This window comes from Mustelus asterias, chromosome 16 (assembly GCF_964213995.1).
Source record: "Mustelus asterias chromosome 16, sMusAst1.hap1.1, whole genome shotgun sequence".
NCBI classification, from domain to species: domain Eukaryota; kingdom Metazoa; phylum Chordata; class Chondrichthyes; order Carcharhiniformes; family Triakidae; genus Mustelus; species Mustelus asterias.
In genome coordinates, this window is record NC_135816.1 from 47,111,065 (window position 1) to 47,124,635 (window position 13,571).

Below are 13,571 nucleotides of genomic sequence, written 5' to 3' on the forward strand. Positions count from 1 at the left end.
GGGCTGGATAGGGTAGAGGTGGAGAGATTCTTTCCACTTAGAAGGGAAACCAGAACTAGAGGGCACAGCCTCAAAATAAGGGGGGGCCGGTTCAGAACAGAGTTGAGGGGGAACTTCTTCTCTCAGAGGGTAGTGAATCTCAGGAATTCTCTGCCCATTGAAGTGGTGGAGGCTTCCTCGTTGAATATGTTTAAATCACGGGTAGATAGTTTTCTGATCGGTAAGGGAATTAGGGGATATGGGGAGCAGGCGGGTAAGTGGAACTGATTCGCTTCAGATCAGCCATGATCTTGTTGAATGGCGGGGCAGGCTCGAAGGGCCAGATGGCCTACTCCTGCTCCTATTTCTTATGTTCTTATGTAATTCCAGGATATAGTCCAAGTCAGAATGATATGTGACTTGGAGTGATGTTGAAAAAGACACATTGCCACAATATCGATGCTCTTGTCTTTCTCAATGGTCAGATTAAGGAAAGGGAGGTGCTGTCAAAGTAATTTTGGTGACACAATGCCAAAGAAAAAACTTCTCAGGGATTCTTTACCATCTCACAACATTAGTTGCAAGCTTATAGGCACAGAAGTTTGTTGAGGACTATTTTTAGGCCCAGAATCACTGCAACATAAGTTCCAACTTTAAGACCCAAGACCGGCCTAAATTTGGGGCTCAGGCCAAATTTCAACAATGTAACCGAACAGTTTGCTTGCCAATTTGAAGAAATTAGATCAAAGCACGTAAATTACCATCAATGGGATGAGGATCCAGTTGTGAATGCTGTGGAGTTGAGGAAGCATTTCTACCCCACCTAGTACCATAGCAAAGATAACTGATAGATTTTTTTTTAATGAAGTGTATTTTCATTTTCTTGGTAGTTCCAGAAACCTCTGAGTAATCTTAAGCAAAGCTGGCCCTACATCTGCTCCACTATGTGCCAAGCAATTTTGATGGGAGGATCTCAGATAAGCACTAACTCCTTCATTTACAAGAGGCCTAACACTTGTTTATGTGGCTATCTGGAACAATTACAAAAGAACCTTCAATGATTTGACAGCACCTATAAATGTGGCACAGATCAGATACATGATGGTGCACCTTGAGATTGGTCCTTGTTTTCCATTTTCTCACAAGAAAATGGGCACAATGAGGAACAATTTCCACTTCATTCTTTATCCATCAAAAATAAATAATAACTTTTTAACCTTTTGATATTGTTAATGACATCCGGAGTCCTGTAAACGAATACATAAAAGGCAAGTATATAAAACGTTCAAAAATCTTTCTTTAAGTTTTGAATTGCTGTATTTACCTTACCAGGAGATGGTATAAAATGATTTAAAATTTTGATTTAAGATATGTTTTGCTTAATCGTGATTTTCCTGATGACAGTATTTAGGTGGATGGAATTTCTCGTGCTCATGTATGTTAAGGCACCACAGAAGTGTAAAAGAAATGCCATATTAACTATAATACCTACAATAAATTGTATATATTGTACTTCTACTTACTGTAACCTGCAGTTCCACAATCGCATTAAAGTCAAGTTCCTCCCTATCGAGAAAGCCAGATACAAATATATTTCCACTCCGAGCATCAATTTGAAATAAGTTTGGAGCTTTTGAACCTGCATATAAAAAGTAACATCTGACATAAACATTGCTAAAAGTTTTACACAAATAACAGTTTTACATCTTTCATAACAAAACACAAATGGCAATTGTGGTTCGACTGTAAGTTGCAGAATAAAGTTGACCATGCTAAATTCTCCTTCAGTGCACCCAAACAGGTGCTGGAGTGTGACGACTTGGGGATTTTCACAGTAATTTCATTGCAGTGTAGTAAGCCTGCTTGTGACAAATAAATAAACTTAACTTACATCTAAAAAATAAATAAGTACAACAACACACTACAAAACAATTTGTTTGCCTTACTTTGAATCGCATATATAATTTCATCCTCAATTCCTCGGTCACCATCGATGGCTAAAACCTGAAATACAGTTGTTCCCTGAAAAAGAAATTCAGAAGCAAAATACATTTCTGCAGCTCAGATCATTGCACGAATTGCATAAATGATTGACAACATTATGGGATATTAAAGAATTCAATATATTGGTCTTTCCAGTAGAACATTTCTATTTAGGTTAGCTTTTGCATTGTTTAATTATATGCTTGAAGGTGTTTATCCACATTTTATTGCTCCAGACCTTCTCTATTACATTATCTAATGTAATCATATATTAGAAGCAATATTACAGACAGCTACTTTAACTGGAGAATTGTTGAAGCACCCACAATAAATGTACTTTGGAAGGAAGCAGTTTCATCAATGTGTCAAATCACGTCGGGATATACAAATACCTGATATCTCAGGATTTCTGAGAAGGTTAACCAAATAAGGTACAAGGCTATCATGTTTTAAAACTCAATCCGTCTTTCACTCGACACTTTGGGGGCAGTTTTCACTGGAAATTGGAACAATGGACTGAAGAAAAGTTAAGTGCTGTTCAAATAAAAACAGAAAATGATGGAAAAATTCAGCAAGTCCAGCAGCATCTGTGGACAGAGAAACATTATACGGACTCGAAACGTGGAAGAGATTCTCTGCACCCTCTGAGGCGTGTTTCGCGGTGATGGAGGTGGCCCGCTGTCGGCCAGCCCATCGCTGTCAATGGATTTTCCCATTGAATCCACCCCCACCCCCCCCCCCCCCCCCCCGCAGCACAGGAAAACCCGTGTCGCCATCAGTAGGACCGGAAGATCCCGCCGGCGAGAATGGCCAGAAAATTTCGTCCATTAACTGTGTTTCTCTGTCTGCACAGCCAGACCTGCTGAGCTTTCTAGCATTTTCTGCTTTTAATTCCAGATTTCCAGCATCTGCATTATTTTGCTTTTATTTTAGGCACTGTTCAATATGTATTTAACATAATCTCCATTCATAAAAACCTCTTAATTAAAAAAAAATGGTGTTCTAAATTTATTAAATGATGCTGACAACTTGTTTTGGTGAATTTCCTTAGTTGTGTACTGTTATTTTATTGAATGGATTGGACCTGGAATTAAATGAATATCGAAACGCAATGTTGAAAGAAGAATTAGTGGAAAAATTACAAATAGATTTTGTAAACATTGGCTATGCAATATCTCTAGGAGGAAGCAGTCGGCAATATGTTATTACTAGATATAGCTAACCAGTGTGTAAAAATATTAACAGCACATGAGTATTTATTTTCAATCCAATTCCTTTAATCAGCTGCATCATTATCAGTGAGCCAAAACTTTGATACTTGTGAAGTACATTGATTTTAATTTTCTTATTCTATTTGTGCAGGGCAAATGCCATTCGGGTGTGACGTGAATAGAAAAAATGTACAATTTCAGAGCAGATTCTACGCTACACTTTGAGCAGCAATCTATTTTCCTTTTCTGATGTTGCATAAGCTCAAATAGTTCAGTTCAATCTTTAGGTTGGCTTGAATATATTTCTTTAAAATAGGAAACTTAAGCATGAGGCCCTCGGTGATTCCACAAATGATTTAGTTGATGTTATAAAGGAGAAACATGAACAGTCTTAACTCTTGGGTGCTCCCTTAATAAATGTGGGGCTTATAATGCACCAGAAAGGGATTACGAGAAAGGAAGAAGGTGACAAGGGATTTTTTCCATAATAATACTACCCTCTTTATTTTTTCTGGTGCACTGGCAGAATCCAAGGTGGTAATTTTAACACTCAAAAATGGATTGGTTGGTTCGCATGCAACATCCAAATATTGCAAAGTTGGAACTTGTCCCCAAAACACCCGCAACCCTTTCATTTCTGGTTTTAATAGAGGAGGGAAGGAGGGTAGACTGCTAAGCCACTTCCAGGAGGTCGACACTTTATTAAAATGTTAAAATGAGGTTGTGGGTCTCAGATTAATTTCATGCTGGTCAGCCGGGTTTCATGGGCCTCAGGAAACCTAACTGCTAAAGGGATTTGAGGACTGAGCAGCCTAAAAGTCTTTCAAGTGCTTTTCCACTTACGTGTTGAATATAGTTAACCTGCTTCCACACACCCTGCACCATCTGCGACCGAATACCCGACTGACCTTTTCAAACTCCCCTCACCAATGCCTCAGATCTCCCCTCATTGGCCCTTCCAATTTTGCTGACCCTTCAGAAATCCCACCCCCCACTTCCACAAACTCGCTGGCATTTTCCTCACAACTTTGAGCTTCCCCTAAACCTTACATTCTTCTCCATGACCCTTCAGATTTCCACCCCCTCCCCAAACCCTTCCAATCCCCAAACTTTCCAATCTTCACTTTTCAATGTCTCCGATCGCAACCCTTCCATTCTCCCATCTTTCCAGAGCCTCCAATCTCCTCGCTGACCCTACTCCTCCCTCTCCCCTTCAGTCTGCTTTCCTTTCCCCAGCATTTTGCCATTCCCAATGTTTCCAGCCTCCCAAAATCTCCCAGTCTCTGACATTGCCGACTTTTTAATGTATGCAGACCCCCGGGTCAATACACAGGCTGAAACCTAGGATCACTTCCTTCCTTTTCTCTATTCTGCAAGCATCCCATAACTATGTCATTTTATTATTCTGATATAATCTGTTCAGTGCAAGGTACCATATCACCACAACAGGCACTGTTACTAAAGGTTGGATTTCCCGTTCCCCATCTGTTTGATTGAAGAGGTGGGAGGGAATGTAAAATCTATCACATGGCCTACCCGCCACCTACCCACCTGTCCCAGCCTGTATGAAATTTTACAGGAGGCAGAGGAGGAATTCGATAGCCACCTCCCCTTAGGCTAATTAAGGCCCTGAGTGGCCAATTAATGTTCACTTGAAGGACTTATCCTGCCTCTTCTGCCAATTTATCTGCAACAGGAGGAGGCATACGGCAGGCAGGTAGTCCGCCAGATTTGGCTGCGTGGGCCGGTGTCAGGCAGGTAGAGGTGGGACCTGCGTTGCGGGTCCCCTGGGCCCATCCCAGGCACCCCTCCCCCATGATTGCACTTCATTTCTGACCTCCTCTCTTGGTCTCTCAAACCCAGCCCCCTCCCTCCTTAATTCCCTCACCAGGACCTGCAAACATGACCCTGGCAAAATTCCACCTCATGGGCCCCTGTACTTACCTTGGTGTTCAGCTCCAGTGATGGTCTCCATTGGGGTCTGCTTGTAGTTCTAGCAGTGGCCACCACTGCTGCCTGGCACTACTGGGACTCTGGAGCCATGTGTCAGTACTTCCCATCCCTGAGGGACGTACATCCCACCTCCAGCCTATTACTGTAGATTGCTGTTTAATGGCAGCGAGGCAGACATTCTTCCGATGGGTGAACTCCCCTCTGAGTTTTTAGCTGGGTGGGGTGAAGGTGAGGAGGGTGCAAGAGAAGGAGTCTAGATCACGGTGCCATGTGAAGTCCAACCCCAAATGAGAGCCAAATTGTAAACCTATGGTAAAGAACTTGTTTGATAAGATTAAAACTTCACAAAGTTTCTGCTGGTGCAGTCATGGAATTGACTCTTAATTTTACAATCAGTGCCTCTTGGCATGTTGGCTATCTCTTATTTGATTCTGTGGGCTTAATGTTTTCCAGGACACCAGCAAAATTCTCTTCTGAAATTAATAAAGAAAGAATGCTGAAGCTTCAAAAGTCTGTTGGCGATCAGTGACTAGTGATGTGCCTCAGGGATCAGTGTTGGGACTGCAATTGTTTACGATTTACATAGATGATTTGGAGTTGGGGACCAAGTGTAGTGTGTCAAAATTCGCAGGTGACAGTAAGATGGGTGGCAGAGCAAAGAGTGCAGAGGACGCTGAAAGTCTGCAAAGGGATATAGATAGTCTAAGTGAGTGGGCGAGTGTCTGGCAGATGGAGTACAATGTTGGTAAATGTGAGGTCATCCATTTTGGTAGGAATAACAACAAAATGGACTATTATTTAAATGGTAAAAAATTGCAGCATGCTGCTGTGCAGAGGGACCTGGGTGTCCTTGTGCAGGAATCTCAAGGAGTTGGTTTACAGGTGCAACAGGTAATTAAGGCGGCAAATTAAATTTTGTCCTTTATTGCTAGAGGGGTGGAGTTTAAAAACAGCGAGGTCATGTTGCAGCTGTATAAGGTGCTGGTGAGGCCACACCTGGAGTACTGTGTTCAGTTTTGGTCTCCTTACTTGAGAAAGGATATACTGGCACTAGAGGGGGTGCAGAGGAGATTCACTAGGTTGATTCCGGAGTTGAGAGGGTTGGCTTATGAGGAGAGACTGAGTAGACTGAGGCTATACTCATTGGAATTCAGAAGAATGAGGGGAGATCTTATAGAAACATATAAAATTATGAAGGGAATGGATAAGATAGAAGCAGGGAAGTTGATTCCACTGGCGGGTGAAACTAGAACTAGGGGGCATAGCCTCAAAATAAGGGGAAGCAGATTTAGGACTGAGTTGAGGAGGAACTTCTTCACACAAAGGGTTGTGAATCTGTGGCATTCCCTGCCCAGTGAAGCAGTTGAGGCTACCTCATTGAATGTTTTTAAGGCAAGGATAGATGCATTTTTGAACAGTAAAGGAATTAAGGATTATGGTGAGCGGGCTGGTAAGTGGAGCTGAGTCCACAAAAAGATCAGCCATGATCTTATTGAATGGCGGAGCAGGCTCGAGGGGCCAGATGGCCTACTCCTGCTCCTAGTTCTTATGTTCTTATGTAAATTAAGAACCAGGAATAATGCAGAATTTCACAAGTCAAAGAATTATATTTTACCGAACAGAGTGCAAGAACAGGTTGGTATGCTACAGAGAATTCTCTATAGCAAATATAGCCTCTATTCTCTATATATATTTTCTTCAGAGAATAGTTTTGTCTGTGTTAAGATGTAGTTCCAAACATATCCCAATGGAAAAGTGCTGAGGATTTTTAATTCCATTTTAATGGGAATTGAATCATAGGAATTGCTGGACAGAACACTGAATAAAATCCAACTAGTTTGCCTTTTAGCATCCAAATACAATGATAATGGAGTTGTTGTTGAATCATCATAATCAATCTCAATTAGTCTACAACAGACACAGAAATGAAATGAGGAAATTTCCAGTGTTGGAGAACTTTGCGAGCTATAGCGCTGAAATCACATTTTCGCCCAAGCACCTATGCATGACATATCTGTCTCAATCACTCATGCACTGCATCCCAACATATTATTTTATGAAAGAAAGCTAACTGATTTGCATTTGGCTGAAGAAATACGGACTCTTTCCATTGTCTCCATCAATGGGCCAAATGGCCTCCTTCTGCAATGTAGGATTCTATGATTCTATGAGAAGTCTGTTCCAAAGATAGGCCACTCGCTCACTGCAATATCAGGAGGAATTTTACCTCAACACCCGTCCCCGTGCCCCCCCCCCCTTCCACTCTTCCCCAAGAATGGGTGAATTGGGGCCAGAGGATCGTCAAATAAGTTATTTTTGCATTTAACTGAGCTGTGCTTAGATGTCTGCGGGTTGCCTGCTTGCTGCAGTCAGGATCTTAATTTGTTCATGTAAGTGGGTGTTTATTGCAGCAATTAACATCCATAGATGATAAAGAGGTCTTTTAGCATTGAATTTTACTTAGCTTTAAACTTAACGTTGGATGGGATTTTACGGCCTCACTCAACCAGAAATGGTAAAATCCAGCCCGAGGTCAAGGGACCTTCCCATGCTCTGCCCTTCGCCTGCTTCAATTCCCGTGGCGGGCGGGACGGTCAAACTCTGGCCAACATCTCCAGCACAAGCTTCCCTTAACTTGAAAAACTCAGCAGGACAAAGGCAAGAAAGTCTCTTACCCAGCAGTTAAGTGTCTTTCTGAAATTGCTTATGGGCCAGAAGGAACATGGAGTGTTTCATCATGATCCCTCATGGAAACCTGCGTCCAACCTTATGATCCGTTTCCCCACAATCTGATCTCCACCATTTCACAATCTCCCCTTCAACCTTCCTCCCACAATTTCCCCCTCAACCTTCCTCCCACAATCTTCACTTCAACCTTCGTCCCACAAAGTCCCTGACTCTCTTTTCTGCTCCCTGACTGCATAGCTAACCAGACTATCAATCTGGCTGACTGCTGGCCAGCAAATAGGGTAAAAAAAACTTTGGTCCCTGCTGTTAAATTCTACTCAACATCCGGGTTTCTGGGCTGTTTCTATCACTGCTCAATGTTACTACCTTCCATCTTCCCTGTAAATATCGGGGCCACGGCATCCACTAATTTGTTTTGAATTTGCCCCTCTTCAAGTGCAAGCTGGAGGTCCTGTGATCCAGTGGCAGCATCCCTGCCTCTGAGATAGAAGCTATGGGTTCAAATCCCACAGTAAGAAGTTTAACAACACCAGGTTAAAGTCCAACAGGTTTATTTGGTAGCAAAAGCCACACAAGCTTTCGGAGCTCTTAGCCCCTTCTTCAGGTGAGTGGGAATTCTGTTCACAAACAGAGCTTATAAAGACACTGACTCAATTTACATGAATAATGGTTGATAAGCTCTTTATAAGCTCTGTTTGTGAACAGAATTCCCACTCACCTGAAGAAGGGGCTAAGAGCTCCGAAAGCTTGTGTGGCTTTTGCTACCAAATAAACCTGTTGGACTTTAACCTGGTGTTGTTAAACTTCTTACTGTGTTTACCCCAGTCCAACGCCGGCATCTCCACATCATGACTTCAAATCCCACCCCAGGACTTGGCAGCCATGAAAGATGCATTCATAACGCAGCCAGTCAACCTGCAAAATCCTTCCAACACATCAATAGCAGGTAGTAAGAATGGGAGAACTTCTGGTCAGCCAGACTTGATGTAGTATACGCCTATGGCAACAGGCTAGCGACCTGTTCTAGGGAACAAAATCGCTATGGAAACAGATGAAAGTCTGCCTTGTATACCACTAGATGTGGGAAGTGCAACAACAACAAATTCAAGCTGGCTCCTCTGGCTCTAATGATCTGGACAATGCCATTTAGTTTCTCATACATACCACTGAAGAATTCTCAGGGACTGTGGCTTGATAAGGAATGTTCAGAAAAATAGGATTCATGTCAGGGACATCCTTAACTTTAATAAATGCGAATGCAATGGTTTTTTGAATGATAAAGGTTCCATTATACATTCCACCATGATCCTATAAAACAAATAGTAAATCATTTGTAACTCAAATAATTAGAATAAAAAAAGAAGACGTTTCAGTGGAATTAATTAAATCTTACTGAAGCTTCAATCTGTAACTGGTAAAATGTGCTTCTCTCTGCGTAACTTAGTGTGCCATTCAAAGTAACACTTCCATTCATTTGAATTCCAAAGAGGTAAGGGGCATCTGGCAAGACCTGTAACAGTGGAAGGGATAGAGTTTATTCAGCAATTTAGAGAATATCAAATGATTTATGAGTCATTGCTACATGACTCATACAATGAGTGAAACCAGTCATGTAACACAACTGCAGCAAGATCACAAGTCTCAAGTTGGCATTGCATGGTATTCTGTTTACACAATGGCTAAAGAACTGGTGTTGAAAATTGTTATCAAGACAAAAAAAATTATAAGGGGCAATAAGCGTGTTACCAAAGGCTCTTTATTTAATGCTAGCTGTTGGATCACAGAATGAAATTGGGATTGAGTGAGGGAGTCCATTGCTCAAAAGTGATGCCATATGGTGTGCAGATGTTGGCATGTTCATAGCTTTGTCCTTCAATTTAGGTGTTTCTTTTGGTCTGCAACTATCAGTCATGGGTAGGTTAACAAAATCAGCTATTGAGTGGTGATTTTTACAGTCAACTAAGTGAGTGATGTTTGTGCTCGAGTATTTTCCACTCGTCAGGATATTTTCCATCTAATTAGATATCCTGAATTCAGGTTTAACACCAGAGGAAATGTGCAATGTTGATTGATTTGGAATCTTTTCACAAACTCAATGAAGAAATATTATTGGTGGTGCAATGGGATGGCCTTATTTTTCCCTTCAGCTCTTCTATCGCCCTTTTCAACTCAAAAGCCAAACATTCATTTTGAAAGCTAATGGGGCAGTTCTTCCAAGAAATAAAGTTGGATCAGGTGGAGTAGTAGTTCACTTAACAAGGCTGGGGAGAGGAATTATAGTCCCTGGTGCATTTCTTGTTTTCTGGGTTCCTTCCCCTCCCCACCACCCTTCCACCCCCTTTAATCTTCCTTCTCAATCATGCATTTTTTTCCCCCTTTATACATTCATGAGTCAATTGACCAAATAATCACAGAAAAGTCCTTGTAAAATGATAATGCCCACTGTTGGCATCTGGTTACAAATATTGTCTGGTATATATGCAGCATGGGTATTACATTTGATGGTTGTGATGATATAGTCTAGTGGTAATTTTTGTGCGCCTGACGGGTGATCCCATAGCAACATTTAAGCAAGCAAATTCTAACAGCATCATGCAGTACTGTTATTTTGTCAGGAAAAAAAAGTCATTATTATTTCTAATGCTATGCAGATGATAACACTGATTTTGGAGTTGCCTTAGTCCTCATTAACACACTGCACCAAATCTGCATGGTAGCAGTAATTCATATTTGGGGGAAGATTTAATATTCGCAACTCAGACTGCTCAGGTTTTGTTTTATTTATTTTGAATACTGTTTGGGTATAGAGAATAAATGAGGGAGGGAGAAGAGGAGGAGAAGGGACAGTCCCATTCACTTGCTACTGCCTAAGCTCTCTTCCCTCTCCCCAGGCACATTGACACAGCACTCACTCACCTCATTCAAGATAACTCAATACTGTTAGAAGTAAAGTTCCCAGTTCCCTGAAAGTGACTTGTGCTGAAGCAGCCGGGTCCGGCCTGGTGCGAGGCTTAGTGACATTTTCCCTCGACCTGCTTTGGCCATTTGGCCAGAGGTGACTCCCTCCTGTTCTTTCATTTCTTGTTTCTTTGCCTTGGCCTCCCGGAAGGTGCCATCACAAGTCATTCAGCGCAACTGAAAAACTCCTGCAGGTGACCAGTAGGAATGGCCAGAATAACTGCTCCAGTTCCTCCAATCACAGGTTCGCCCTCTCAACTCCTTGCCGCTCTTTGAATCATTGATTCTGTCTCTGGTGGAGCAACAAGAGCAGTAGGGAAGGAATCTGTGATTGGAGGAGCAGGAACAATGACTAACTTGAGCACTGAGTGCACAGTCTTGCCTCACTGGTTTTCCCAGTAGAATGCATTCAGGGAAGATAACGTGGAAGTTTCAAAAGAAGCTTTCAGCAGTACAGTCAGACCTACAGATCTTCTCATTTTCATATACAAAATGAGATGCATTGCCAGACAAGCTTTTACAGATCAATCAGCCTGAGGGAGAGAGGAACAGAAAGCACCATACAAAGCCTGAAGAAAACTGCTTGGCAAGCAAATCACCAGATATCAAAGAACAAGTGGAAGAACTTGCATATTTCCAATGTGGGAGAGACAAAGTCTATGATTGGAGGAGTAGCTCCATCTTTCCCGCCTGATGCTCCTCCTATTACTGCTCTGCTGTCAGTTCCTGCTCTCGGCAACTGACAGTTTACCTGACGGTCATTTTTTTTAAAAGAACCTTGCAATTGCTGAGTGAGAAAGGCCTTCATGCAGCTTTGTGGTTGACTAGTTTGAAAAAAATTAGAACTGTCAGTTTCACTGCAGTGTCTATACTTCAAGAATAGTTCATTGGCTGCAAAGTGCTTTGGGATGTCTTTTGGTTGTGAAGACTACTTAAACTGCATGATATCTTTTCCACTCTAGAAGAAGTAGACTTTCTATATCTGGGTGTCTGATAGTATTCAATATAATTATTTCTTATAAGGTATGTGACTGGATTCTATTATATAAGTTATCACACGTGGAAGAAAGATCCCTGAGGGACAAAGTTGATTAACTGATAAACATTTGGTCCTCCGTGAGAAGTGCTGAAACCCTCAGGTGGCTCTGTGTGATACAAATTTTAAAAGACCAAAGGACAAAGACTGAGTGGTTCTGAATTGTATCTGTGTTTTCTTGATCAGAAAGTCTGAAGACTCTGCTGATAGCTACTTCTCATGACAATATGTTTTTAATATCTCCTCTATAACACAACTATATCACAATATAAGCAATAGATACCTCATAAAGGCACCAAAATAAAGTGGGATAATATGTAAGTGTGGTGAACCATCGTTGGTTCACCACTGGGGTTTGTTACTATGTTACTGTTGGGCTAGGGTGTTGTTACTGTGGGGGTTGTACTATGTTGTTGGGTTAGGGTGTTTACCTGTTATAAGAGTTATCATGGCACATTCCAGTGGGGTCCCGCCTCCGGTGGCGAGGTATAAGACCCCCTGCTCCGGCAGGACCCCTTCAGTCTGAACTGGTGTATTCGTGTTAGTAGTTCCATTGTTACTTTATTAAAGCCTTCAATACCGAAGCCTTGGTTCCATGTGCTTATTGACGCGCATCAATTTAATAAAGTAAACAGAAAACTCACAACTGTACGACAAGAAGAAAAAAACAGAGAGTATGGAACAGATTCTAAAACCGGATCGTCTGACATTGGACCCACGTGCGGTCGGTGCAGCTAACACATTCGACCATTGGTGGAAGTGCTTTGAGGACTACCTGGCAGCCTCGGTAGCTATCACTACAGACAGTGATAGACTCCAGGTCCTCCAAGCAAGGGTAAGCGACACGATTTACCTAGCCATTCGTGCAGCTCCCACTTACCAGGGTGCCGACGAGCTCCTAAAGAAAAGGTACACTATGCCACCCAACGAGATACATGCTCATTACCTCCTCGCTACACAACGTCGGCAGTCGGGCGAAACCATGGAGGATTATGCCAATGAGCTCCTGCAGCTTGCCAGGGGTTGCGACTGTAAGGACGTCTCCGCCGAACAGTATATGTACGACCTCGCCCGAGACGCGTTCGTAGCAGGGGTAGGGTCCTCGTACATCAGGCTTAAATTGCTAGAAAAGGGGAAACTCAACTTGACCCAGACAATGGAGATGGCCGTGAGGTTGGAGGCGGCGTCGAAGAGCTTGGCGCTGTACCCCGAGGACCACGTGCAGTCAACGTGGTTGGAGCAAGCTCAGCTCCCTCCTCGCCCCGCTAACCCGCGCTCCCAGATCGATTCGACGACGGCGGCAGCTCCAGGTGGCCAGCGATGCTATTTTTGTGGAGGGGCCAAGCATCCACGGCAACAGTGTCCGGCAAGAACGGCAATCTGCAGCCAGTGCGGTAAAAAAGGCCACTACGGCAAAGTCTGCAGGTCCAAGCCTAAAAACGGCAGTGTAGCTTGGTCTAAGTCTAAAAACGGCAGTGCAGCTTGTAACCCTCCAGAACGGAGACAATCTCCTTCGGCATCGCAGTACCCACGAGGTCCGACCACGTGCGATCCCAGGACGGCGCCATCGTGGCTGACGGAGGAGGAGGAAGACCACCAGGAGTCGCTGCGCTTGGCGCCCTCGGCCACATGCGATTCATGGGGGCGGCCATCATGGTCCACGACGACGAGGAGCGACCAGCAGGGGTCCTCAGCGTCCACATCGGCAGCATGCAGCAGCGACCAGCAGGGGTCCTCAGCATCCACATCGGCAGCATGCAGTG

At 43.0% G+C, this 13,571-nt stretch overlaps 1 protein-coding gene across 1 annotated transcript in view; it reads right to left on the reverse strand.

Moving 5' to 3' along the window:
* Window positions 1–13,571, reverse strand: part of cdhr2 (cadherin related family member 2) — a 135,799-nt gene that overhangs the window by 66,599 nt on the left and 55,629 nt on the right. Inside the window, exons 8-11 of the mRNA XM_078231042.1 lie at window positions 9,208–9,324; window positions 8,979–9,122; window positions 1,926–2,001; window positions 1,503–1,618 (exon numbers count right to left, since the gene is read on the reverse strand). Coding sequence (XP_078087168.1) covers window positions 1,503–1,618; window positions 1,926–2,001; window positions 8,979–9,122; window positions 9,208–9,324 — 453 coding nt within the window. The remainder of the gene's footprint in view (window positions 1–1,502; window positions 1,619–1,925; window positions 2,002–8,978; window positions 9,123–9,207; window positions 9,325–13,571) is intronic.